Here is a 27,494-nt window from a genome sequence, read left to right on the forward strand (position 1 = left end):
AGAATTTCTTCCATGCCATTTGAGACTTGACATCCTCCTTGCTTCATTTGGTTCTCTCCTTGGTAAGAGCTGATGGTGCAAAAGGGCCCAACAAGTATAAGTGAGCTTTGAAATGGCTTCTGAGCAAATAGCTCAGTATTTCTCAGGCCAGCACCTAAGAATTAAAGATGGCTGAACTCTTCACTCTTGGCCATGGCTGTTAATCAGTGAGGGACCAGAACTCTGGATATGCTCAGAGGATAAACTCCTGGACTCCCAGCTGTTGCCACCATGGGATATTGAATAAAGGTGCATTTGGTGCTGTGCATCTTGAGCATACACCTTCGCCTGTTGCTTCTTGTATGGGAGAAGGTGCCCCATCCACTCCACTGTGACTTCTGCCTGTCGGTGACTGGTGACGATCACCGGTCCTTTGGCTGGAAGCATTCCTCTGCCAGCACTTTTGGCACAGAAAATCCTTGCCTCTCCTTGGCATGAAAAGACATCCCACATGGGGAGCACAGAACAGATCCAGCTATGGGTGGATTTGCAAAGGCTCAGGAAGACTGGGGAGTGAGGTGTGTCTCCAGCTGTTCTCCCTCCCATTTCTCTCCTTCCACCCCCCACCCCCTACCCCCTTGCTTGCCTGTCATTCCCTCTTGAACTACTCTGGCAAGAAGCCTTCTCCTCTCTCCTTCCCTGCCGTGTGGGCCTCCCCAGTTCCCTGGGATTCATTCAGTGAGCAGCATCTGGGAATGGCCAGATGGATCCCTCCTTCTGCTCTGCTTCTTAATTGTTCCACAAGTTCCCCTTTCCAGGTGAACCCTTCATTGGAAGAATGGCTAAAACTTATTCCTGTAGTGGAAGGCAAACAGAACGTCTCAGCTTTCAGTCTTTTATGTTTATCTATCCATCACTCCACCCTCCCCATAAAAATCCACATCGATGAAAGTACTGCAAGAAGCCATTTTAAGGACTGCATCAAGGTTCCTTTGCTTACTGGTTGGAAAAATGGCCGTTGGTAAAGTGCCTTGGAAAATGCACCCGAGTTTAGCCAGTTAGAGTCAAATAAAGGTTTTTCTTTCTTGCCGAGTTTTAACATCCATCCCTACAAGCACATTCTTAACGAGATCACATATACTGTATAGTTGCATTAGTGTTGCCTTTTTGCAATATTTATCAATGTATGTAATGTTTATAGCTAAGGAAGAAAGAGGAAAGGTGTGAGCAACTGACAGCTGCAGCAAAATATGTAATCTGAACTATCTTCTGCACAAACTTCAGATATAACAGATAGACCAGGTGATTTGGAACTGCTGTATAAAAGGAGAAAGTCAAATGGGGAGAAACATCCTTTTTGCTGTTGCCCACTTCCTTCCTAACTGAATTTTTGCATCAAATCTGCTATCAGCTTGAAAAATGTTTCCTAAAAATGTACCTTTTGACCTTTTTCTGCTTATTCCTTTTGGTGCAACAGCAGTCACCTGAGTCCCCACCCCCACCCCCAATTCCATTAGTATCAACTGCCTTTATAGGCCAGTCAGTTTTGATCCTGGGAAAGCTGAAGGAATAGCAACTGGTGAGGGGTTCAGCTACACATGTAAACGAAGAGCAGGTTGCCTCTGGGTGTAGCTCTTGAGCTCTCGCAGACTCAGGACCCACTGCCAGCCATCAAGAGAAACTAGAAACAGGCAACAGCAAATGACTCACAGCCAAACTCCACTCATGCGACCGTTTGCCCATGCCTGTCTCTTTGTTGAATGGAAGCCATCTGCTGACACTGACAATTGGAAGGGGCATTTCTTGGTATTCTGCAGTTGTGGAAATAGCCCTGTTCTGGAGCCCCATAAAGATAATCTCAAATGGAAAAGGCATACATAATCACAGCTTCTCCAGAAGATTCAAGATGGATCACCTCCACTAGCTGAGACCAGCTGGTTTCAGCTAGAGTATTTCCTTTCCAGCTGGAGGTCTGAATTTGTACTTAGAACTTCATTTGCTTACTACTGCTGGCACTGAAGGCTTGAAGGGCTGTGATGTCTTTAAGAAGTTTCCATTTCTGCAGCATTCTTTCATATCTAGCATCAGGCAGAACTTAATTGTGCCACAAGAGGTGTTCAGCAAGCCAGCTCCCTGCCAACACCAATAGAGAAAGATGCCTGTTACAGAACAAAAGAGGAGAAACTAATGTTTCATTCTCACATCCAGCCTATTGTGGCATGAAAAACCTCAAGAACCATTTTAAGGGATATTCCTCCCTTTGGCCTTTAGGACCACTGCAGGAACAACCCCTCCCTCTCCAGTCACTGAAGACTTTCTTCATCTGTTTGGACTTGGGCTGCAAAGAGACCAGACAATTGGCTTGAGCAAAGTATAGTTACCAACCTGGTATATATTTGGAGGGGGATATTGACACAAGACTAGCAGTCTCTTGGGAGATCAATAGTCCTGTGTCAAGATGAAAGAGAAATATCTCAGCTGACAGTCTACTCTGTCGAACGCCTCTTACAGTCTCTTAATTTTCAACCAGAATCGACCCTCCTTTGCATCTAATCCTGTCCTCTTAAGCAGTGGAAGACTGTCTTCCACTGTCTTCTTTGGGGGACGGCTGTTCTGGTTTCTGAAGAAGCTTTTATATGTTGTTCACTGCACAAATGTGTTTCCGCTTAATGGCCACAGGCAGGTGAGCCTCCTTCCACTTGACCCCAACCCTCTCACTATGGAGCCCTTTGGGGTCACTGCAGGAGATCCTCCACGATGCTAGGTCAACCTCAGCAAGAGCCACCATTGCACAGCTGAAGGGGGAAATCCTTATCTCAGGTCCCTGGTAGACAAATCAGGGAGGGCTTCTCTATTCTCTCCACCCCCCATTTCTGCTCCTCCCACAAAAGGTCTGTCCCAAATGGGGCTTCTCTGGGTACTACCTCTAGAAGGAGGAAGGGAAAGTTAACCCTCCAGAGAGTAATTTACACAGCTGTGATCATCAGGCACACTACACAGCCTGAATCTGTCCCAGGCCAAAAGGAATCCCCCCTGGGGGGGATTAGTTGGGTAGGGCAGTTGGCACAAGTTGCTGCCCGCCCTTTCCCCATTATTCAGATAAGTCTCTGTGTGAATACTGCATCCTCTCCAGGCCTTGAACCTTCAGCAGACAATCTGCCAGCTTGTCCCGTGTTCACCCACAATGTGCCAGGTGACCTTAATGCCTTTTGTTGTTGTGTTTGCTATTAAGGGCGCTGACGGCATCCGTGGCTTGAAAGGAACAAAGGGCGAGAAGGTGAGTGAGCTTCAGTTCACATTAGCTCTCTTCTTTTTCCTCCACCGGTTTCAGTGCCTCCCCTTAAGGTTGCCAGCCATCTTTATTTGCCCTGCAGGGTTCAGCCTGTTTGCAGCTGCATGACAGGCAGAAATCCAACAAGGCATACTGTACTTTCTTTATCTCTGTAGTTCCATATCTGGAGAAAGTGCAGAATCTTACAAAGCTGTTAGCCTTGGCCCATGACTGGTTCTGCTTTAATGATGTGTAGAATTTGCCTTGTAGGGAATTCTATTAATTTCATATCTTGCCAAAATGCAGTTTCAGATTTATGGGGGGAAAAGGGAGGAAAATCATTCTCCATGGGAAAACTACTTGTATGGATTAGGAAAAAGATGCATATTTTTTGGATATATATATATGCATAAGGATTTTTTTTACAAGTTCAAACAGAAACAGGGCAAAATAAAATGAAAGCTAGAAAGCTAAAGGACAGAGAGGTTAAAGCTGGCTTTCTGGCTGTTCTCATGCCCCTGTCACTCCTTTGTACCCCAGTATTGAGGGATCACACAAAATTGCCCGGGGCTGAAAAGTTGCCAATTCCTTATTTACAGAGCTCCCCAATACAAAATTGACTGTCTGAAAAATGCAACCCTCTCTCCCATTAAAAATGTACAGACATGTGATGGCTGTAACTATCAATACATCAATTGCCTCTAACGTAGAACCCGAAGGCCTTTTGTATGGCTCTTCTTCTCCTGTTACGGTTCTGTTGGCAAAACAAGCGCTCTTTGATCTCCTTTGCACTGTGAGGCTGTAATCTCAGTTCCATAAATAGATGCCTTTGATTTACACCTTTTGCAATCCAAGCTTTGGGGGCTGTCCAGGGAATCCAGCAAAAGCACCAAACTGCCAGAGGCAGCGATCAGAGCAGCTCTTACAACCTGACTTTAAGGGAATTCGGAGAAGCAGCGCTCTCCGTATAGTTCAGGTATACCATTATGTCCTCCCCAAAGAGGAGCAGGCACTGTGTAGCATTCCAGTCTTGTCCCAACCTTAAATCTCCGTGCCCTGCTTTCTTCAGCTCCTGTAGTCCATCACCCAAGAAACTGACAATTAGAACCAGAGAGCCGCTACCAGGGGCTGCTGAACGCCCCAGTGTTGTTCTTTGGTTACTGCATCCACGTTTTAGTCCCTGACAGGCCTGCTTTAGGACTTGATGCACTATCGATTGAAACTCTGCAGTTAAACCTTTGCCGACTGGAAGAAATATTATTGCTGTCCTGGAGTTCTTTCTGAAAAGGCTTGTGTGAAATGGGCTTGCTGAGAGTAATTTGTTGCCGGCACTGGCAAGTTCTCCGTGTTCTTATCAGCTCAGCTGACAGTCTTGGCTCCTGATGGAAGAAGAGAAGGAGCCCCTGGGTTTTTGCTGGATTTGGGGGAGGGGAGGTTTTGAGGACCTGCAACCAATGTCCTCCGCAGACCCCAAGATCTTCAAAGAAGAAGAACTGTAGACTAGCTTATTTCAGGGACCAGAGAAACTTGAGGGGGGGTCTGTGTGTCAGCCTACCATTGATTGTTTGTCCCGTTAGGTTCTTCTGCCTCAGGTAGAATCTAGACACCACTGGAAATGACCTTCCCTCCTTCCTGTTGGGCCTTGCCCAAATGTTACCTGTCTCACCTCAGTGTGACAAACCCTTTGAGGACTAGACAAGGAATCAGTTTTATTTAGCAACATTCTTAAAAATGTAATCAAGGAATGCTTGAACTTTCCAGAAACTTCTTCAGAAAATAGGGTGTCCTCAGTGAAGAAAGGTAGACTTATGAGTCAAATAGCCCAGAAAAATGGTTTGCCCTCTAAACTGTAGTGTTTTAGGAATGAAGGAAGCTATCAGAATAGTACATATAAACAGCCCACCTTCCCTTAAGCTCTCAGAGCAGAGAGATACAGATGTTACATTATGTCAAGGTGATTTCCACCCCCCTTCCTGGGGGAATTTCTCTATTTTTACACAGTGTATAATCCTGTGTGGTGTTTCCTGTAACTACAGCTCCTTCTTTCCCATTAGCTATTCTGGCTGGTGATTATAGGGATTGGAAATCATCCCATTGGGGAAGCGTACACTAGGTATTCTCTGAGTCCAGAGAACCTGGTCCATGAAATTGCCTGAATTTCCTGGCAATCACCAAAGGCCCTCTGTTTGCAATGCCATCTGGATGACGATGATGATGATGATATCCATTCAATCATGCCTGATTCTCAGCAATTCTGTGGACCAGCTCCCTCCATATTTTCTGATCGGGTACCTCTTCTTTTAGTTGTTTTATGCTCTGGCAGGTGTCGGCTTTGATGGTATCCAGCCACCATGTTTTTTGGGTGGCCTTGTTTCCTTTTACTGCTGACCATTCTGAGCGTAACTGCTTTTTCCAGTGAGTTTGATAGCATATGACCAAAATAAGTAAGGTGAAATTTTGTGATTTTTCCCACCAGCAATATGTCTGGTTTTATACACTTGCTTGTTAGTCACCTTTGCCGACCAAGGAATGCGCAGGAGCCTTCTCCAACACCACGGCTCGAATGAGTTGATTTTCCTCCTGTCTAGTTTTTTCATGGTCCAACTTCCACAATGGGAAACACAATAGTGTGGACTAATCTGCACTTAGTTGCCAGGCTGACATCCTTGCTTTTCCATACTCAATTCATGCTCATCATTGCTGCAGGACCCAGTGTGATTCTACGCTTTATTTCTGGACTGCATTCACTGCTTTGATCAATCTGTGATCCTAGGAAAGTGAATTCTTGCACACATTTGATCTCTTCACTGTCAATTGTTATACCAATCCATCTGGATAGGGTCTCCTAAATCAGAGGTCAGCTATTATTCAAATTAAAGTAATATTAGCAATTATTGAATTCTTGCAAGAGGATAAGATCTTATACTAAAATGTTTCAAGACCTCACCAAAAGTTGGCAAGATTTGGAAGTTTTGCATGAGATCTCATGGGATTTGGGCACTCTTAAGAGTTATTTCCCAAGATTTTAGTGAAATCACAAAAGCCAGAATTTGCAAGATCGGAGGGCTGAAAAAGATTGCCAACCTTTGCTCTAAATGTTGAAATGCTTGGCTGGAAACTTTGTTGGATGGTAAAAGCATGGATAGTCCTGTAGCACACAGCAAGGGCTGGCAGTATGATGCCCTGTGAGGGAGGGAGAAGTTGTTGAAGGGTTGGAAGCAATGTGGGTTGACAGGCATTTTGATCTCTTCTGTTCCCCTTGCATGTGCAGCATGACAATTCCTAATGCACAATATCCCTGTGGTCTTCATGCAGGGTGAAGATGGCTTCCCAGGATTCAAAGGCGACATGGGCATTAAAGGTGACAGGGTGAGTTCTTAGAAGCTCTCCATGGCCAGAAATGAACACTGTTGTCAAGTATTGTTTGATCCCAAAGCTATGATAGTCCTCGTGCACAAGGGATTCCGCTGGTTTTTTGAGTTTATAAAGAATTGAGTTACCTCTTTCCCGCTCCTGAAACTTTTCCAAAGGAGCAGGAGTCTTCCAGGGTGCATCTTGTTTGTGCAGTGCAGTGACCGAATGCGTAGCTCCCACTTAGGACAAGGCTTGAACATGGGAGGGTAGGAAATGCAAGCAGCCACCCTAGAAGTGTTCTTTCAGCTGCCTTAACATCCATTCATGTGGGGCTTAGTATTTGTATATTATTTGGAGACTTTGTATTACTAACTTCTAATAAGAGGATCACTTCCCCATTCAAACTTGGCCAGCCACTCCTGATACTGCAGCATACTCTCTTTTTACAAAAGTGGTCTGTTCTTGGCCTGTAATCGGGAAGCTCCATGCAACCTTTTTAAAAACAGAGAGTTAATTATTGGTGTGTCCCACAAAGTGGCTGCTTGTTTGCTCACACCAGAATAGTTCCTTTCTTTAATGAAAAAAGCACAGCCACAGCAGAAAATACCAAAAGTGCATTTCAGGGAGAATAAGATTGTATGGCTTTTCTGGAAAACATACATGTGCAATGCAAAACACCATCGGCATATAAATTATTTAAGTATCTTCTAAACAAAACCCAATGGTATGTCTTTTGGGCTGCTGAAGAAACTAATAGGAGCCCTGAATCTGTTACTCCTTTCTCTCTTTCACTTTCTCTTTCTCTCTCTCTCTCCCCTCCCCCCCCAACATAGAGATGATGCTTTAGTCCTCTGTTTATAGCTGGGAATTGGGCCTGAAGATGTGGAATGGCACCTTGTGCCTTGAGAAGTTTGCAGGGGGTCTTCTGCAATAGTGTGGCCTGTGGCAAAGGGCAGGAGCTATGTCAGCCTTACCTAGGAGGTAAGGGAGGGTCCCTTCTGAGCCTCTTGCCCCACCCACTATCCAGCTGGGGACTGTGCTGGCTCTTATCTGACCATTCCCTAGGCAGCGTCTCTGGGACTAGTCTCCCAAGGTCATTCCCACATACCATTACAAACTGCTGTGGGAAGAGTTACTGATGGAAATTGGAGAGATGCTGCCAAGCGTGGGCAAACATGCAATGAATCTTTGGGTCACCAGTGATTGAAAATCATCCCAATAAAACCTGATTCTCCCCCCCCCACCCATGGTCAAAACTTTCACCTCTGTCCCCAAACTGCCCTTAACTTCAAATATCTCCTGTGAGTTACTAAGCATTTCCCTGGGGATGGGTAAAATGCCTGGAATTAATTCCAGGCTTCAGGGATCTTCCATTACTCAGAAGATTAGAAATCAGGTAATTAGAAAAAGGATTACGGGCAGAAAGACTAGGGAAGAAGAGGCAGCCCAGATCTCCAGGCATAAAACAAAGATTTCTGTTTCATCTAGCTGAGCATGGCCTATATGTATGGTATAATGAGTTTGCCTTGAAATGGCTTGCTTTGAAATGCAGCAGGAGCCTTGAGAATGTCTTCAGCTCTTCCAAAAGAGGAATCACTTGTGGAAAAGGACAGATGATGTGGTCATCATTCATCTTGTCTGAAATTCAGCATGAATCTTCATGAGCCCAGATAGCAAAACGTGGGCTACTGTCAGGAAAATTTAGCTACTCTGAGGCTGTGTTCACACTACATACTTACTGAGGTTAACAAAGACCTGGTGGCTACATTTGCACAGCACACAGATTAATGCTTAAGATTACCCAATCCCTTTTGCGGAGAGGGGATTCAGAACTCCATCTCCAGGGCCGTGCTGAGGAATTTGCTGGGCATCTGCAGGATAAAATCGCTCGGATCCGTTCCAAGTTGGACTCCAAGCGTGAGACAAAATCTGAGGAGATACCCAGGGAATGTACTTACCGTGTTATCTGGGAACAGTTTGATCCTGTTGAGCCCGAGGAAGTGGACAGGATCCTTCAGTCTGTAAATGCCACCACTTGCCAATTAGATCCATGTCCCTCCTGGTTGGTGAAAGCAGCTCGGGAGGTGATGTGTGGCTGGGTCCAAGTGGTGGTGGATTCATCCTTGAGAGAGGGGGTGTTCCTAGCAGCTTTCAAGGAAGCGCTGGTACACCCCCTCCTCAAGAAACCATTGCTGGACCCTACTGTACTGTACTCCCCTTCTTGGGGAAGGTGGTTGAGAAAGTGGTGGTACTGCAGCTCCAGAGGATCTTGGATGAAACGGATTATCTGGACCCCTTTCAGTCAGGTTTCAGGCTGGGATATGGGACAGAAACGGCATTGGTCGCGCTTATGGATCTGTGGCGGGAGTGGGATGGGGGCAGTGCATCTATCCTCGCTCTCCTCGACCTCTCAACAGCTTTCGATACCATCGACCAAGGTATCCTTCTGGACCGACTCAGGGAGTTGGGGGCAGGTGGTGTGGCTTTGCGCTGGTTCACCTCCTTCCTCCAGGATCGGTCTCAGTCAGTGTTAATAGGAAGTGAGAGATCCACCCCACGGCCCCTACTCTGTGGGGTGTCACAGGGCTCAGTTCTCTCTCCACTCCTCTTTAACATTTACATGAAACCACTGGGCGAGATCATCTGTCACCATGGGATGAGGTATCATCAATATGCAGATGGTATTAAGTTATACATCTCCATCCCAGGTGAAGTAAGTGATGCCGTGACCACCCTCTCTGAGTGTCTGGGGGCTGTGGGGGCCTGGATGGGGAACAAGCTGAACCCTGGTAAGATGCAGTGGCTGTGGATTAATGGCCCCTCGGTTTCTGGGAATTTGTCATCTTTAGATCTGGATGGGGTTGCACTGCCCCAGACAGATCTGGTGCATAACTTGGGGGTCCTTCTGGACTCACGACTCCTGCTCGAAGAGCAGGTAGCAATCGTGGCCAGGAGGGCCTTTGCACAACTTCATGTTGTGAGCCAGTTACACCCCTTCCTGGAATGAGAGGCCCTTCGAACAGTCACTCATGCCCATCACATATAGACTACTGTAATGTAATACCCTTGAAGAGTATCTGGAAGCTTCAGCTGGTCCAGAATGCAGCCGCGTGGGTAATTTGAGGTGCCCTTAGGGTGGCATCCGTAACACCTTTACTGTACAAGCTGCACTGGGTGCCATTTTGCTTCCGGGTCCAATTCAAGGTGTTGGTTATGACATTTAAAGCCCTACATGGCATGGGACCAGGGTACCTGAGGGACCGTCTTGTCCCCATTACATTGACCTGTCCCACCCGGGCATGCAGAGAGGGCATGCTATGGATCCCATCTGTTAAAGAGTTTCATCTGGCGGGATCGCAGAAGCGTGCCTTCTCTGCAATAGCGCCTGCCCTTTGGAACGTTCTCCCCCCAGAGTTGAGGCAGGTCCCTTTGCTCCTGGACTTCTGCAAAAAAAATTAAAAGCCTGGCTTTGTCAACATGCCTGGGGTGGGAAAGAGAATAGTTCTTGGGGATGGTTAGCTCCATAGAATTGCCATGTCTGCTTGTGGATAGAGAGAATATCTTAGCCATCTGGATTTTATTATGTTTTAGCATATTGATATTTTTATGTTATTGATATTATTGTATATTATTGATATTATATTATGGTTAAATGTTTTTATTATGAACCGCCCGGAGTCCCTCCTTGTGTGGGAGATGGGCACCCACACTTAATAAATAAATAAATGCTAACCTTGATTAGGGGTTTTTTTGGCTGAGCCTGTTGTGCAAACTCAGCTGTTTGGTGAATGTATGGCTCGTAGAACAGTGCAAACCTAGAAAACCCAGTAACCAAGCTCAGCTTAACCAGCCTTTTCATTTGTGATTCCTTTCACATCCTTCAAAATTCTTTGGGTATTATGCTTAGATGCCATCTTCTCAATTGATTCTGGTGGTTTGTTATTGGCATCTTCCAACACTGATTCAGAAAGGTTTTTTAAAAAGCATTTTCAATTCTTGGTAGGGTGAAATTGGCCCTCCTGGTCCTCGTGGTGAGGATGGGCCAGAAGGCCCGAAAGGTCGCAGTGGTCCCAATGGAGAGACCGGCCCACTAGGTCCTGCAGGAGAAAAGGTATGTGTTCCTGATGCTGTGAATCCTTTCTCAACCTCTATACCTCATCCAGCTTTCCATTAGCTGCAGAATGCAATGTCTTTCTAGATAAATCTTGCTCAGGTTTCTGAGTTTTGGTTGATGACTCTTGATATATCTGCAGACTTGCTTGAGTAAAGGAATGGTGCAAATGAAAGGTCATTCTGATGACACTGTTCCTTGTTGCTCTGGAATCATCTTCCTATCATCTTCTCCCAATAGACTGAGAACTGGTGTGGGATCCACCAAATTAAACTTCATCCCAGTTCTAGAGGATTCCTCAGTCTAGGAATGATTTTATCTCTCCTTCAAGCTCCAACCTTTGCTATTTTCCTCATTGAAAATAAAGATAAATCATTGGATTAATTTAGCTGTGTATCTTCCAAAACAAATAGCTGTATTCTCTCCATCCTGCTCCTCCTCCTCCTCCATCATCATCTTTTGTTTTTACAGGGAAAGCTTGGCGTTCCTGGCTTGCCAGGATACCCTGGAAGACTTGGCCCCAAGGTAAGTTTTGCCTTGTTTTGTAAATCAATTTCCATTTCAAATGCCCAAGTTAGGACTACATGAGGTACTGGTGGAGTCTACCAAGACATTGTGCAACCAGTGAGGTGGTGTAATGATTGCCTATTCTAATGTACATCAGACTCATAAGCAGGGTTTCAAAGATACCTGATTTATTGAAGAATAGTATGCAGGATCACAGAGAAAGCTGAGAATGATAAAAGCGCACCAAATGCAAACTAAAAACCCTTGGTGCAAATGAGATCCCTCCCCCCGTAGAATCTTCTCAAGTTCACAATCCCCGGTGCTCCTAACGGCTTCTGATGGTCTGTGGGAAAAGGCCTTGAACAGAGAACATAACCCAAACACATTCCATTGTCCTGATTCCACATACAGAGCTTAGCACAAGGTCTCACAGCAGCTCCCTCCCAAACAGAAACGCGCATCAGCGCCATGGCACGGGAAACGTTACGATGTATGAACTACGTTGAATCAGTGAACAGGACAGGTGGAAAGGGAAGATGTGGTGTGTTTTGCAGTGCGAAGCAGGGCAGGGGGGCAGGGAGTTAGGGAGGAAAGAGGGCTTGTAGATGCCCCTGAAGAGGCTGGTCCCCATCCACCTTTATTCTGGGAGGGGCAGCCAATCAGTTATGGACTCCCCTGCAGCTCGGAGAAGGGAAGCTGCTGTAGTTTCTTATGAGCAGCTCTTTCTGTTCTGCAATTTGAATTTGCTGGAAAAAATAGTTACTGTTAGGTTACTGTTAGTCATTTGAAAGAACTGAAATATTTTTTTCTTCTTTGCTGTGCAGAAAAGAGGTTTTGCTCTGAAAAACAGCCTAGGCTAGACACCAGTTTGTGGAACCCTTAAACCCCATTAATGGGTAAAGGCCCCATCACCCTCCCAACTACTGAACATGCAACCCCCAACACCCAGCCTTTTGCTCAACAGCATGGGCATTGTGTTGTTCCTGCAGGTCCAGACACATGGGCAGCATTCTTAAATTCCTTTGCTGGCTTGTCTGCTGCTCTTGCAATTCCCCCTGGGTTTGCCTAGCAAAATGGAAAATGGTTTGTCAGCATCACCAGCTGACTCAGAGGCCCTTCAACCCTTGACCAGGCCCTGAGGTCTCTGGAAGTGCTGCCTTTGTTTACCTTTGTGCTCTTTTTAATGAAGGAGAGAAATTTTTCACCAAATACATGGTAAGGAATGTCAGTTGGCAGGGACTAGAAGGCATGCCTTCTCAGCCATAGTGCCTGCCCTCTGGAATATTCTCCCTACAAAGATTAGGATGTCCCCGACCCTGTTGGCCTTTCATAAGGCCATGAAGACCTGGTTATGTGCCTGGGTCTAGGGCCCCAAGTGTGTGAATGGTCCCATTTCTTGGTTATATTAACATCCATGCATTGCTTACGTGGTGGCCATCTGTATTTATTCTGTAATTTAATTGTTTAATTAAAATTGTTTTATAGTTTTTATTGTAAGCCGCTCTGAGTCACTTGCTGAGATGGGCAGCTATAGAAATCAAATAAGTAAATAAATATAAATACAAGGGAATATTTGTAGCTCGGGTTGAACTGTGGAGTCCTTGGTGCTCTCTGAGCCTTGTTGTTTTCTTGCAGACGTTTCCTTGCCAGACTCGGCAACATCTTCAGTGCAAAGAGGGAGTGGGCCTTGCTCTCAGTTTATATACTGTGGCCTGCCCTGCTTGTGTTGGTGGGGGTGTTGTTCTCTCTTGGGAGTTCTTTGATTGGGCCATTGTTTGCTGCTTGGTTGATTGACTGAGTTAATAGTTCCTTGATTAGGGTGTATTGTGCTGTTTGTGGTGTTAATCCTAGTGTTGATTTTTGCATATCTGAGTGTTGATTGCTGGCAAGGGAATGTACTGGTCTTTTGGCTTTTCTACTGTCTCTTTTGAATGGTATGCAAATGTTGTTTACCTCTATGTGTCTGTTGATGGCTGCTTTGTCTGAGTGCCAGGCTTCCAGGAATTCTCTGGCGTTTTTGGATTTGGCTTGGTTTAGGATGCTCACAGTTTCCCAGTTGAAACTATGGTTGAGTCTGTCCATGTGTTGTGAGCTTAAGGAGTTCTCATCGTGTCTTCTGACTGCCAGTTGGTCTTCGTGGATGTGCTCTGCTAGTCTTCTGCCTGTCTGTCCTACATAGTGGCTGTTACAGTCTTTGCATTGTATGTTGTACATAACTCCTGTTTTTGATTCTTGGGCTATTGGGTCTTTTGGATTGCTTAATATGTTTTGAAGAGTTTTAGTTGGTTTACGTGCTACGGTGATGCCATGTGGTTGTAACAGTCTGTTGGTGGTTTCTGAGATATTTCTGATGTATGGCAATGTTATTCTTTTCATAGTTTCCATTGGTTGGGTTGTAGTGGGTTGGGTGGTGAGGCACTTTTTGATAAAGTTGAGCAGATATCCATTTTGTTGGAAGATGCTGTACAGATGATCTTTTTATTTTTTCTGGTATTCTGGGTTGCTGCAGTGTGTAAGTGCTCATCTGAATAATGTTCTTACACAGCTTCTCTTGTGGGAGGTTGGATTGTTACTTTGGTAATGGAGCACTTGGTTGGTGTGGGTAGCTTTCCTGTAGACTTGTGTTTCTAACTTACCATCATTTCCTCTTCAAAACATATTAAGCAATCCAAAAGACCCAATAGCCCAAGAATCAAAAACAGGAGTTATTTACAACATACAGTGCAAAGACTGTAACAGCCACTATGTAGGACAGACAGGCAGAAGACTAGCAGAGCGCATCCACGAACACCAACTGGCAGTCAGAAGACACGATGAGAACTCCTTAAGCTCACAACACATGGACAGACTCAACCATAGTTTCAGCTGAGAAACTGTGAGCATCCTAAACCAAGCCAAATCCAAAAACGCCAGAGAATTCCTGGAAGCCTGGCACTCAGACAAAGCAGCCATCAACAGACACATAGAGGTAAACAACATTTGCATACCATTCAAAAGAGACAATAGAAAAGCCAAAAGATCAGTACACTCCCTTGCCAGCAATCAACACTCAGATATGCAAAAATCAACACTAGGATTAACACCAGATTAACACCACAAACAGCACAATACACCCTACTCAAGGAACTGTTAACTCAGGCAATCAACCAAGCAGCAAACAACAGCCCAATCAAAGAACTCCCAAGGGAGAACAACACCCCCACCAACACAAGCAGGGCAGGCCACGGTATATAAACTGAGAGCAAGGCCCACTCCCTCTTCGCACTGAAGATGTTGCCGAGTCTGGCAATGAAACGTCTGCAAGAAAACAACAAGCCTCAGAGAGCACCAAGGACTCCACTAATATAATATAATATAATATAATATAATATAATATAATATAATATAATATAATATAATATAATATAATATAATATAATATAATATAATATAATATAATATAATATAATATAATATAATATAAATAAGCTAGTGAGCAAGAGATGTGATCTTCTCCACCCTGAGAAGTATGCATATCTTATTTTAGGCAGAAGCTTCTCTTGAATTTTTGCCTGCAGAGAGTCCTCCAATTTCTGACATTTGACTCTGAGGTGAATTATTGAGCATGGTACTACCTCTCTTAGAAATTTGCCTAAACTTACCCATTTTAAAACTTTCCTTTGAAGATGTTTTGCTCAAACCATCTAGGAATTGGTGTAAGCGTAATAAAAGCCTCATCTAAGAGAAGTGCTGGTGTGAAGCAGTCTCATCAACCATAGACTATTAAGTAGAGCTGTTTCCTTAAGCACATGGTGCAGGGTTGAAACTCCGGGGGATGAGAGGGCAAAGCAGCCCGCTGTGGGCATTTCTGACCCTCTTGGGACCAGACCTTCACTGCCAGCATTGTCCATCCTGCCCTGGCCTCCCACTGCATGGCAGGATCCCCCCTGTGGGACCTGGAACACCTTCTAGTCCTCCAACCATCGTTGGGCCGAAGTCATAGTAATGCAGACAGTTGTGTTACCTCCTGCCTATGTGATTCTCCATGCAAGCTGTTAGGTAATTAATTGTGGATAATTGCTAGCAAGACAGTTCTATAAATAATGGCCCAGTCTTCATGATGAACCTTTACATTTGAACAGGTGTCCTGTATTTTCTCTTCTTAAATAGAAAAGAGGGAAAGAAAGAGGGAGAACTCCCTATCCGTTGGCTAAGGCTCATCTCAGTGTCCCTCTAATGGCAACACAAAGTCACTAATGGATTTGACTCGTGACATTGATTCCATTTTATCCCCAACCTGCTACAGAGGGACCTTGATGTCATCTTTATTCATTTTCCCCTTCTCCAACCCAAGTCTTGCCATACAAACTATCTACAAGAGCTCAATGATGGAGAAAGGCGGAGGGGTCTGCCCAGCTCCAGTTGGCCACTTCAGCCTGCTGCAGGCTTGCCCCCGACCCCATCTCCACCATCCTCTACTGCCATTTTGGCTTGGCTGTGAGAGAGACTGGAGACCTGGCTCAAGTGGCCTTTTGCTTGTTTGTTTTGACACAGGAATACCCACCCTCTGGAAAACTGATATTTATTTTTTTTCAAAACATGGGAATATTGATCTCCTACCTTCTCCCTGAGCACTGCCCTCTATGAGCTTTTCGATTTGGGCTGCAAGAGAAACTGGACATCTAGTTTCTGCAGAGTGGACTGTCAGCCTATTATTATTGCTGTTGTTATTATTTTACCATAGTATTGATCTCCCAGGAGAATAATTGTCCTATGGGTTAGTCTCATACACACACACACTTATATACATATACATACACATACACATACATATACATACACACACAAATACATGCATACATAGATAAGCATTCAGTTTGCCCTAACCCAAAAGGAAAAAAAAAGCTTGGCTGTGTTGGCAGGGTTGCGCAATTTATGGGGACACACTTTTCTGCTGACTCAAAGACAAGAGGAAGGGTCCTGGAAAATTCTGCTTGAAATGTCATCTGGTGCAACAGACAATTATGTGAAAATAACACCAGGTGCAGGGTGATGCCACGGTACAAAATCCTACCTTTCATGCTTGTATCGCAACACTGGACACAAGTATGTGAGTCATGTTATTTGTATCAAAACATCACAATGAACATTTTGTCATTTGCAAAGGAATGGACTTTGGGATTCTAGCTAACCAAGAAGTACCAAGAAATGTGGATTTCCTTAATGATGTTATTTTTCTTGTCCATTATACATTTTTTTTACAGAATTTTATTTTAGTATTCATGCATACTGCTTAGAAAAAGAGATCTGTTTGATCCTGGAGACATACAGTAATTAACCACAGGAACCTGTTTCCTGCTACTACATTTGTTTCATTTCTTTTGCCATGTCTCTATATTTGCATACGTTTAATACTTCTTCTGGCTTGTGGCTCTTTGCAGTAGCTACTCTGCCAGTTCAGTATTTTTGTCCATTTATTTGGGATCTCAGCTGAAATTCCTACCCTTTGATTTAGATGTACGTCCCTCTCAGAAAGGGCTAAGATTTGATGGAGACTCACAGTCCCTGTGGGGAGCCCGGTATCTGGTCTGCCTAACTGGATCTTGGTAAAAGTGTTGAGAGCGTTTGATCAGGCTGCCCCCAAATTTCAACACCCTTAACCAGATACTTGCAAGAAGAAACTCTGTGAAGACAGCCCCAGTTGATGACCTGCTTTCACCTTATCCTGCTCCCCCACAGTCCAGAAATGGAATCTGGGCGGGCAAAAACAGGCAAGGGGTCATTTTCCAACAGCCTTTTCCACGGTGGAACTAGACAATGGCTTCACATTCTCAGCAAGAAAACATTCTTGCGGAAATGAAGACCAGTATCCTTTTCCCAGTAAGGCTGTCATGAGAACTGGAAGGATCCAAGACTTATTTCTTTGCCTCCAGTAAGTCCAGGGGGGCGGGGGGAAGCCCATGGGTCACAGGCAATACCTATCTCTACTTGCAGTGTCCCCCAGCACCAAAGATTACATGACCAAAAGTGGGAAGCAAAAATGGCTTATTTGGGGCAGCACAACTGTGGGTTCCCCTAAATAAAAGTAAGAATTAGAAGCAGGAGACCTCTGGAAGGCAAAACTCTTCTATTCCAATTTTCAACATATTCCCAATCCCAACCCCTCCAAGCAGTTCAAAATTACATCGCTGTCATTTGACCACTTTACTGCTGAATTCTGGTGGTGCAATTTGGGGGAGCATTGGAGAGTTACTGGAGTTGGAAATGAGTGCAGATTTCCTCTCTGAGATGTCCTGCTCTCAACAGCTCCATTTCCACCCTTAAAAACCCAGAGAGACATCAGGTAATAGCCTCTCCCTGCAGCTGGCCAGTGGGTCCAGGAAACAAGCTGCATCCAGCAATTGCTGACTCCCTCCCCTCCCCCAGGAGCTTTTGGGACCTTTGCTTTGGAAGGACTCAGCCACAATGCTCAGAAAGCTGAGCCCCTTCGGGATGGGTCTCCTTCCTCCTTGCCTTTGAATTCCCAAAAGCAAAAGCCTTATTTCAAGCTGGCCAAGATTTATTGTATTATTTTATTTATGGATGAATAATCTGCTTCATCATCTTGAATGGAAACGAAGTGCTAAAAGAGGGAGAAAAGTGGTAAATGGATCAGTGCTGTAGGAAGCCATATCCCAAGCTACTTACAATCTGGGCTGGGGTGAGTGCAGACACCAGTGGATTGAAGGAGGCTAGGTGTCTGGGTATTTCTTTCTTACAGGCATGAAGCTCATTAGCCAAGGATGATGGTTGTTGCATTTTGGTGTTTTGCATTTTGACCCCGTCCATCTTCCTTAGGGACCTAGCAATGGGTTCGGGGAAGTGGGGCTCTTCATCCGTCACGTTCCTGGTGCTGTCGTGTTCCCTGTGTGTCTACATCTCCTTCCTTCTCTGCTTCCTTTTTCTCTAGGGTTCCATTGGATTTCCAGGGTTCCCAGGAGCCAACGGAGAGAAAGGAGGAAGGGTAAGAGAGGGTGGTTTCGTGTATGGCTTCCAGAGCTCTTTTCCACTGGCTGTTGCTCTTCAGTCTCTACATTTTCTCCAACAACTATTTCTGCCATTGAAGACAGGATATGAGGAGGTTTGGACATGGCATGAATTTGCCTCCACAAAAGTACATAAAGCAACAAAACACTCCTTTAACTTTAAACACCTTTTTGTTCTGGTTAATGCTCCAAAGCATGGAAGAAAGGTAACTCAGCCACAGCTGCTGAGGGCAAAAGTCAGCAGGGCTTCAGAGAACACGGACAGGATGCGCAGGGTCCGCAGAGGGTCTCCCAAGCCTTACGACAGAGACCGTCCCATCTGGAATCCCCACCCCACCCACCCACAAAGTGGGCCCCTGATTCCACCCCTGATGCTGCTTACTTGCTCCCTTTTGTTCTTTTTCTTTAACTCACGCAACAAATAGTCTTGTCATATCGTGTCTTCATGCGTGGAATGAATGGATGTCAGAATCTGGCAAAGGGGCACAGAAAGGAGGGATTTCTGGCCAAATTTCCAATACTAAAAAGCTTGCTCTGGAATATTAACAACTTTGAATGGCAAAAAAATCAGTAAGAGAATAAGAACATATTCAGAATAAGAACATATTTCACCAGTGCTCAAGGGCGCGCTGGGGTGGGGCATATGACTGATAAAGAACAAGATGGAGGGTTCCACCCCAACTGCTTTCTTCTGTAAAGGAAATACTGATTGTGTTCCCAGTCCGGCTAAGCAAGATCCATTAGAGAAGATCAAGGGCTTGGCCAAGCTGCTTGTGCTATTATCAGCTGCAAAGCAAATCCAGGCTGCTCAGTTCTGAAAGTGACTATTCAGTGGCATCTGCAGCCTCCCAGCCCCATCTTCAGAAGCGATGCTGTTACAGGGAGAGAACAGGAATCGCATCAAAGTTCCTTTTTTATCTCAAAGTTCCAAGATTACTTCTAACAGGCATGCTTGGTAGGAATGCTGGAGATATAAAATAGTTTTTCAACATGTTAATATTTTGCTGTCTAAATTTTATTTACATGCTTGAGAACAGAAGGAGCAAGGCTGTGTTTTCTTTCTTTCATTCCCCATATTTTTTTTCCTGCTGCAGTTTTTATTTCTTGAACATGAACTACAAATTCTCTCTCCCATTGATCATATGGGGAATATTTGGAAATTGGCTGTTACCAAGCCAACATGAAGCAGGGGCTGGGATCCTGGCTGTGGGATAGGCTGAAGATAAGGAAGTGGTCCCAAGAGGCAGGAAACTAAGAATTTTGGAGTTACTGGATAAAATGCTGAAAGTATGGAATAAAGTATGAGAGCCAGCTTGGTCTAGTGTTAAGGCACTGGATTAGAAACAGGAAACTGGAGTTCTAGTCCTGCTTTAGGCACAGAAGCCAGCTGAGTGGCCTCACGTAGAACACGTTACAAAACTCCAAGAAGTGACAATAGCGTGAATGACTGTAAGCAGGGCCTCCTGGTCCAGGAAGACAGAGTTGTGCGAAGGACCACCTGGCCGTGGCTGCTGACTGCTCATCCACTCCCTCTAGTGTGGATACCTATCAACAAAACATTGAGCACTGTTTGTTCTCACCTTCTGCAGCCTGATGCACTCTCCTTGTCTTGTGGAGGCATACATCCAGGCATGTACATCTCCACCCTTCCAGAAAGTAGCAGATGAGCTGCCATCTGCTCATTTTCTCCCTTGTCATGTTGGGATCAATCCTAAACTCCTGAATGTGGTACATTTGTAAGCACGTGAAGCAGGGAGGCAGACAAACACCAATCACAACTTATGGTGAGGCTGCACCGTTTGTGGTTTCCCAACATAAAAATATATTAATCCAATGAACTGCCCAACTTGATGGATACCCTTTTCTCTTGGTTTGCAGGGTACTCCTGGCAAACCTGGCCCGAGAGGACAACGAGGCCCCACGGTAAGAAATGTTTGATTTTCCTCCTCCTTGCTCCAGAGTCGCTGCATGAATCCGTAGGCTTGGGGTGGGGGAAAAGTATCCATAGTTCATATTTTGAAGAGAAGCTGCCCAGTTCACCATTCCTGACTCTGCAGAATCTAGAAAAGACAGCTATAAGGTGAGTTCCATACTCTTCCAAATTTGGGAGTTCACCACTCAAGAAACAAGCAGAGAGCATATTAGGATAAAATGTGCGTAAGGTGAGGAAAAGTGAAACCCAGAAATTGAGAGAATCTTGCCTACAAAAACGTGCATAAAAATATGATTGAAGTTATGCACAGATCTTCATGTGAATTTGAATTTCTCCTGAGACAAAGGAGGCAAAAGGAATTTAAGGTTAGGAAGGAAGGAACTATCGGATGTGTCCCATTTCCTCATCCCTTCGTGCTGACATCTTCTTCTCCATGTGTCTTCTCAAGGGTCCCCGAGGAGAACGTGGCCAGCGAGGCATCACAGGGAAACCTGGTCCAAAGGTACTGAAAAGCATCCCTAAAACTCTGTTCCCTGTTCCAGTCCAATGCTGGGGTCAGTCCTAGGCCAGTGGCTTCCCCTTGCCCACCCCTATGTTCGCAGAGGGAAACTGAGGCAGCATCACTCAGCTTGGAGGAAGTGGTGCAACATTGCCGGTCCTTTAGCTTGGATTATAAAAATAAAAATAATAATAATAACATGATAATATATTAAACTTATATGTTACCTGACTCCCAGCGACTCCCATGCCCACCAGTGTGTCATGATTATGTAATTGCCATGTCTTGGCAGAAATGTTAATCTCCCCAGAAAAACTTTATGGGTTCCCAATATTTTTCTTCCCTAATCAACAACAACTCCCACCCACACATTTTTTCTTCTGTTTGAAAATGAAGGGAAGGGTAGGGATAGAAAAAAATCTAATTCTTTCTCACGCCATATTAAACCGTTGGCGTTGTCTGTATATTTGGAGGGTGGACTGGGGGAATGAAGCAGTCCTGCAGAGTTTAAGAAATCTTCACTCTTGGTTATCAGTCATGCATGCATCTTCCTGGGAGGGCTATGAAAAAAATTACAGTATGTGGGACATTTTCACTCAGCTGCATTTGAAGTTCTCTTGGAAAGTAACATGCTACCCTAGAGAACTTTCACATGGCAACTCTCTACACAACACAGCTAGAGGTTGGGGATTATGGGATTAGTAACGCAAATCCCCTGGAAACATCAGGTTTCCTTTCCTGATTATGGCTGCCAGCTCGCCTTCTATGTGGGCCCCAGGATTCCTTTACAATTTGATGGGGGTTGCTTTCTGAAGCTGCTAAAATTGACCTTCTAATTCAGGGTTCTCAAACTGTGGTCTGCGGAACTCTAGGGTTCCATTAGAATTGGATGGAATTCCCTGAGAAACTAAGGGGGGGAAAGTTCGCTCAAACGCAGCCAAGGCATTCGTAGTAACAGAGCTAAGGTACAGCAGCAAGAACAGGGCTTGTCACTGTTTGTGCTCATGACAACTCATCATCCTGTCAGGGTCTGAGAGGTAGGCAGCAGGGGTTCTGGGATTTTTTTTTATCTAACTGGTTCTGTGGCCTGGAAAACTTTGAAAACCCATGATCTAATGCAGTGCAGGAGCTCAGTGCAAGATCACAACTTAGTAAGGAGCCTCAGGGACAGACAGCTGTGGAGTGGCATAAGCCAAATTAAGAGCTAAAGTCATTATCATCAGATGCATGAGAACCTGAGTATGAATTATGGTTGCTCCAGTGTTTTGCTCAAGGCAGTTGCAGGTTGCTTTCCCTCTCGCCTGTTCCTGTGTGCATATTTATCTGCCAAGTGAAGCTGCGACCCCAGGCCTCTGCCAGGTGGGGTCAGGCTGAGTATTAGAAAAGTTGGACCTTCACAGACATTACAGCCAACCTCTCCACTAAGTGAAATTTGCCCCCAAAATAAGGAACATGGAATACACCTGTCCCAAAGGTCCTAAGCATCTGCCAGGCTCAAGCCTAAGTGCTGTGGATGACCTAAGGGTTAGCATTTATTGATACTGATAATGTATTGTTTTAATGCTCTTTTTTGCCTTCCAAGGGCAATTCTGGCGGGGATGGACCTCCAGGACCTCCAGGTGAAAGGGTAAGATCAAACAAGCCAGGGCTGAACAGATGTGGCACAATTTATACCTTCAGATAGAAAGTTGGGGCTGAACTTCTTGGTTGGCATCAAAGCTGCCAAGACAGAAGAATTAATCTGGTCAGACCCTCAGGGAGGAAAGTTGCTCCCTCATTGTATGGTAGCAACACTAATCCATGTGTTTCTTTGCCTCTAAGGGACCTCCAGGGCCTCAAGGACCAACAGGGTTTCCTGGACCAAAAGGCCCTCCGGTAAGTTCAGCAAGGAGCAGGAGAAGGCCCCATGAGACAAATTTGCCTCTCTTTACCCAATTCTCTCCAGCCTAAAAATAACTGCAAGAAAGTTCAGTGTGGAATTTGATTTCCTGCATGTGAGGACATCACTGCTCTGAGTACTTTCAGTTTTGCTGAAGATCCTGTTTCCTTCTCTAGGGTCCTCCAGGAAAAGATGGATTGCCAGGTCATCCTGGGCAGAGAGGTGAAACAGTAAGTACTTTAATGTTTTCATCATTTTGATTGATCCAAGAGTTGCATTTTCTCTCTTTTTCACCTAAGCGGGTCCTACTTAGGTCTCTCTGAACCTGGCTAAGCAAGACCTTTCTCTTCCCCTTCTTGCATCAGTCTCCCTGCACCCTTCTTCCCCCTTAGTTAGGACCAGGCAAGGAGGGCAATCTGGACAAGTGACCCTTGGGGACAACTCTGCCTCCAGAGAACTCCCACATTCTACAGAGAAATAAAGAAAGTAATAGATGTAGACATTTCTTCTCAAGCAATATCTAGTTCTGTATTCATTTAATGTACTCTTTGTCCCCAGAACTGCACTGGAAACATTCAGAAAGGTGCAGGTTTCAGAGGATAGTTGTGCTTCAAATTGTGCATTGATTCAGGAAGTGCTAAATTCATATTGAAATGCAAACCAAATGATCCCTAGTCCCTGGTCAGATTACTCCAAGGGACTCATCTCTAGAAAAGGAAAAACTACTGAAAGGAAAAGGTCATGTACACCTCTTTTTTCTCCCCCCCTCAAGTCATCTCCTTAGAAGTTTCCAGAAATCATTAGAGTTTGGAAACCAGCTCAGGAACTGCTGCTGGATAATGGATCCTTCCCATCCCAAAACATCCAGATGTTCTTCTCCAAGCATCGAGTTCATCTCTTTCCAGAGTCTTGGATGAAGCTGTCAGGACAGAAAGGTCCAGCCCATTCAGTACAAGAAGTTCTAAACTTTTTCTGCTGGTTTAAGCCTTTCAATGCATGCTTCATACATTTCATTCCAGGAACCCAGAGGTACTCAGTGCAGCTCTGACCACCCCCATAATCAGCACAAAGCAGCAGAGCTTCAATGGCCTGTTTTCCTCCCAAACTGCCTCCCCATGGCATCCTCGCTTTCATGTGTGAGGCCTCCTGGGGAAACTCATGGTGGCTATGGAAAAGACCACTGTCTTTTCCATAGCCACATAAAACCAAGGAGCCCTTCTGGCCTTTGAGGGTTGCCCTCCTCTGAACAGGAAAGGGCAAGGTTAAATTTGATTAACTTTCAATTAAAAGTAATTTAAATTTGATTAATTAAATATAGCTATTATAACTCTCTCCCAGGTAATTAATTGTTTCTTCTCCTGATAATTAAATAGGGCAATTTGGTAGCAGCTGTTGGAGGCTGCGTTCAAGGCTTTGTGGGGCAGACGTATGGGGGAAGAAAGAGCTTCCACCACTGCTTGTGAGCAGTTGTTAAAATGTTACTAAAGTTGGGCTCTCGTCCCTCCAGATGACATCCTCCAAATTTGGCAAGTGTTTATCTCTGAGGGAGGCCTTGCCCAGCCCTCAGACATGTTGTGGCATCTGCTATGAACGTTTCCCGGCCACAAGGGTATATAAAGTGTCAAGCACAATTCCTTAGCTCTCTTTGTCCTTGTTCGGCTTCTGAAATCAATATGGCAGCTCTTCTCTGAACGCCTTGTTTGGGATTGATCTGGCAGTTCTTGCTGTGAAAGGGAGCAACAGGAGAGAAAAGGAGAGGGAAACTTCTCAGTTGACATCCTGTTCAATGTATTGATCAACAAACATGGTGCTGTGACACATACCCTGTTTGCTGTGCAAGACAGACCTCTGCCTAGAGCTGTTGGACGAGCTCCTGGTGGGAGGTGGGATTGTGCCTCTTCCCTCACCAGGAGCTCCAGACAGAGATCCCCTCCTGCTTTGTCAACTTCTTAAACAACAAGTGGGGCCATTGAACCACTTGGGCTTCCCCCAATGCAGACATACCTCACCAGTCAAAGAGCATCACTTCAGCCTGTGAGTGGAGGTTCCTATGTTGGAAAACTTCCTTACTCTCCTGGGCTCCACAGAACAGGGGATCTCACCAAAGCTTGCCTGGGCTGAGGCATCCAGGAGCCTTCAGGAAGCAAGACCAGTTCCTTGTTCAGATATTCTCTGAGCAGCAACTCTTGTGTGGAGGAGTGGAAAAGCATTTGAGCTTCAGGTTATTTGACCCTTATACCCCTGGAGGCTCTGCTCACTCATTGTACCTGCTTCCAAAGATTGGATGAGTTGGATCTCTGCATAATTGGGGGAAGGGGGTTTGTTGAAGGGGGGGGCAGCTCCAAAAGACTGCCAGCCCTTTTCTCCATGGAGCTGTAGAAATAATCTGCCTAGCCAGAGCATTTTCAAATGAGGCTATCAAGATGGCAGAAAGAGGAAGTGCCGATTGGATTTCCAAGCTCTGGCATCTTCTACTTCCTCGAAATCAAGGGACTCTCACTTTTCCTACATACTTGATGAGGCAGGGCTGTTGGATCCTTTCTCCAGCAGGACCACGATCAATGTCTTGAGCCTCCCGGTCCTCCTGCTTCTTGTTGCTGCTGCTTTGACAGTGCAGGTGGGTCCCAGTGGCAGAGGCCAGAAGTGGGTTTAGGATCTTCTGGAAGACCCCCAAAATCAGTGATGCTTACATGAATAATGGAGACATCCACTGCTCTGTCAACGCTTTGGCTCCACATTTGTCGTGTGTGTGTGTGTTTTGTAAAACACACAAACACATGACAAATGTGGAAAAAAAGATCCTAATTGTTTCTACATCCTCCTTTCATGGACAGGCATGTTGGGATTCTCTCTTGCCCTGAAGGATCATGCTTTGGTCTAACTTAAAGCCCCCTTCCCCATATGTTTCTCTATTTATAGGCAGAAAAATTGGAGTAGCCTATTTGGGCCAGTAAAAAGGGAAGAAAACATTCGCCCTTCCAGCACTGTTGCTGGTCTTCTGGGGAGCCAGCAGTCTCCATCACCTTTCTCTCAGAAGTCACCTGAGACTCCTGGCTCCTTCAGGACAGGATTAGCAGCCCAGAGGTTGTCAAACTACATAAGTTTGCTAATAAATAAATAAGCTCCCTGTTCTCAGCAGAAAACCTTCACCCCTTAAAGTTACTGCATCTACCTTCTTAATATTTCAGCTTTAAGCCTTTTATAATCTTTTTTGCCATTGGCTGGCTTTTGAATACCCAGATTCTCTCTCTATCCCAGTTCCTTTCTTCATTTATCACCCTTGGGGATATTCACTCTTTCCAAGTTGATAAGCAAGCTTATCAAAAGAGAGCCTCTCATTATTTGTTACAATACGTGGCTAATGTGACTATTTTGCCCTTTAACTGACATTTTCTTCTTTTCCCAGGGTTTCCAAGGCAAGACGGGTCCACCTGGACCTCCGGGTGTTGTTGGTCCCCAGGTGAGCCATCCCCAGAAACCTCCTGGATTCTCTGGTCAAATTCTGTTTTTTCCAGCTCTGTGGGAGATCTGATGACTATCCAATTACTTCCTAATTAGTAGAAACTCTGTCAGATTAATGGCAGACTAAATTCTGTATCACAGGGTAAATAACATGTTTATGTCTGCTTTCTGAGGTATAAAAGTTTACTGCCTGCTAATTATGTTTGGAAATGCTAAATGTAATTAGCATAATCTCCAGAAACAGTGACATTACCAAAGCTTTAAGTGAGAAGCTTTCTGCCCTTGCTTAAAATTCAACATGTAGGACCTGATGCTTCTAGGGTGGCCACACCAGGGTTGAGGGCAACTGGAGAAAAAAACATGGGAGACATGTCCATTTACTCTGTCATTTCCAGTATGGGTTTGTGTGTGTGTTTGTGTGTGTGTGTGTGTGTGTGAGAAGCACCTACCAAGGCACTTCTGTATTGAAAGGATTTGCCGGTGACGTCACTGTTGCCCGGGGGACACCCGAGAGGGCTCCTTTCATGTCCCTGTATTTTCCCACCAAAGTGGTACCTATTTATCTACTTTCATTTGCATGCTTTCAAACTGCTAGGTTAGCAGGAGCTGGGACAAGTTGACGGGAGCTCACTCCATCACACGGCTCGCACTCTCGGGTTTCGAACTGCCGAGCTGCCAACCTTAATGGTCCTCTGACTCAGCGTTTTAACCACTGAGCCACTGTGGCCCCCTTCTAATATGGTAATACTGTAAGGACATTTACAGAAGAAGAGCATTTAAAAAGGAGCATCACTCAACTAATAGATTGCGTGGCAGGATATTACTGGACCAATTTGGTAGATCATCCAGGAAAGTCAAGGCAAAGTTGACCTAGTCGAGACAAAGGTACCCCATGAAAGGGCAGGAAAGCTGCTGGACAGTCAGGCCAGACCCAAGAGAATCCTAGAGCAAATCTGAAGCAAATCTGGAAAGCACAATTTCAGTATATTGTGGAAGGCGGGAAAGTGCATCAGCTAGAAAGTTGCGCTTCCCTGGGAGGAAATTAAGTGTAAAATTAAAGCAGCTAAAGAATTGAGCCCAGAAGATTTCTTTTCCGTTAAGTTTTCTTGGTGTTAGCAAGGCTTGGAGGTTTTTGTGATCAGTCCAAACCTCAAAGGCATGTTGAGAGCCTTCAAGTAAATGATGCCAATGTGTCAGAGCAGTTTTAGCAGCAAAAGCCTCTTTTTCCCAAATGGGCCAGTTACTCTCAGAGTCTGTAAATTTTCAGGAGAGGTAAGCACACGGGTGTGGGAATCCCGTTTCGTCTTTTTGAACCAAAACCGCTCCAATGGCTGCGTCAGAGGCATCAGCTTGCAGAATAAAGGGGCAGCTTGGGTCTGGGTGAGCCAAAATAGGTTCCCTGGTGAACAATAGTTTCAGGCGATCGAATGCAGCCTGGCAGTTTTCAGTCCAAGCTAGCTTAGCTCCAGGGGAAGTGACTTTTCTCATCTCCCCC

The 27,494-nt window shown here is 45.1% G+C and overlaps 1 protein-coding gene across 2 annotated transcripts in view; it reads left to right on the forward strand.

Moving 5' to 3' along the window:
* The window catches only part of COL5A1 (collagen type V alpha 1 chain), a 234,267-nt gene that overhangs the window by 148,429 nt on the left and 58,344 nt on the right, over positions 1 to 27,494 (forward strand). For both annotated transcript variants that reach the window (XM_063316318.1, XM_063316317.1), the window contains exons 28-38: positions 3,212 to 3,256; positions 6,566 to 6,619; positions 10,608 to 10,715; positions 11,187 to 11,240; positions 18,151 to 18,204; positions 20,105 to 20,149; positions 20,608 to 20,661; positions 22,241 to 22,285; positions 22,480 to 22,533; positions 22,714 to 22,767; positions 25,944 to 25,997. In XM_063316318.1, coding sequence (XP_063172388.1) covers positions 3,212 to 3,256; positions 6,566 to 6,619; positions 10,608 to 10,715; positions 11,187 to 11,240; positions 18,151 to 18,204; positions 20,105 to 20,149; positions 20,608 to 20,661; positions 22,241 to 22,285; positions 22,480 to 22,533; positions 22,714 to 22,767; positions 25,944 to 25,997 — 621 coding nt within the window. The remainder of the gene's footprint in view (positions 1 to 3,211; positions 3,257 to 6,565; positions 6,620 to 10,607; positions 10,716 to 11,186; positions 11,241 to 18,150; positions 18,205 to 20,104; positions 20,150 to 20,607; positions 20,662 to 22,240; positions 22,286 to 22,479; positions 22,534 to 22,713; positions 22,768 to 25,943; positions 25,998 to 27,494) is intronic.

The sequence above is a fragment of the Candoia aspera genome, chromosome 16 (assembly GCF_035149785.1).
Source record: "Candoia aspera isolate rCanAsp1 chromosome 16, rCanAsp1.hap2, whole genome shotgun sequence".
NCBI lineage: Eukaryota > Metazoa > Chordata > Lepidosauria > Squamata > Boidae > Candoia > Candoia aspera.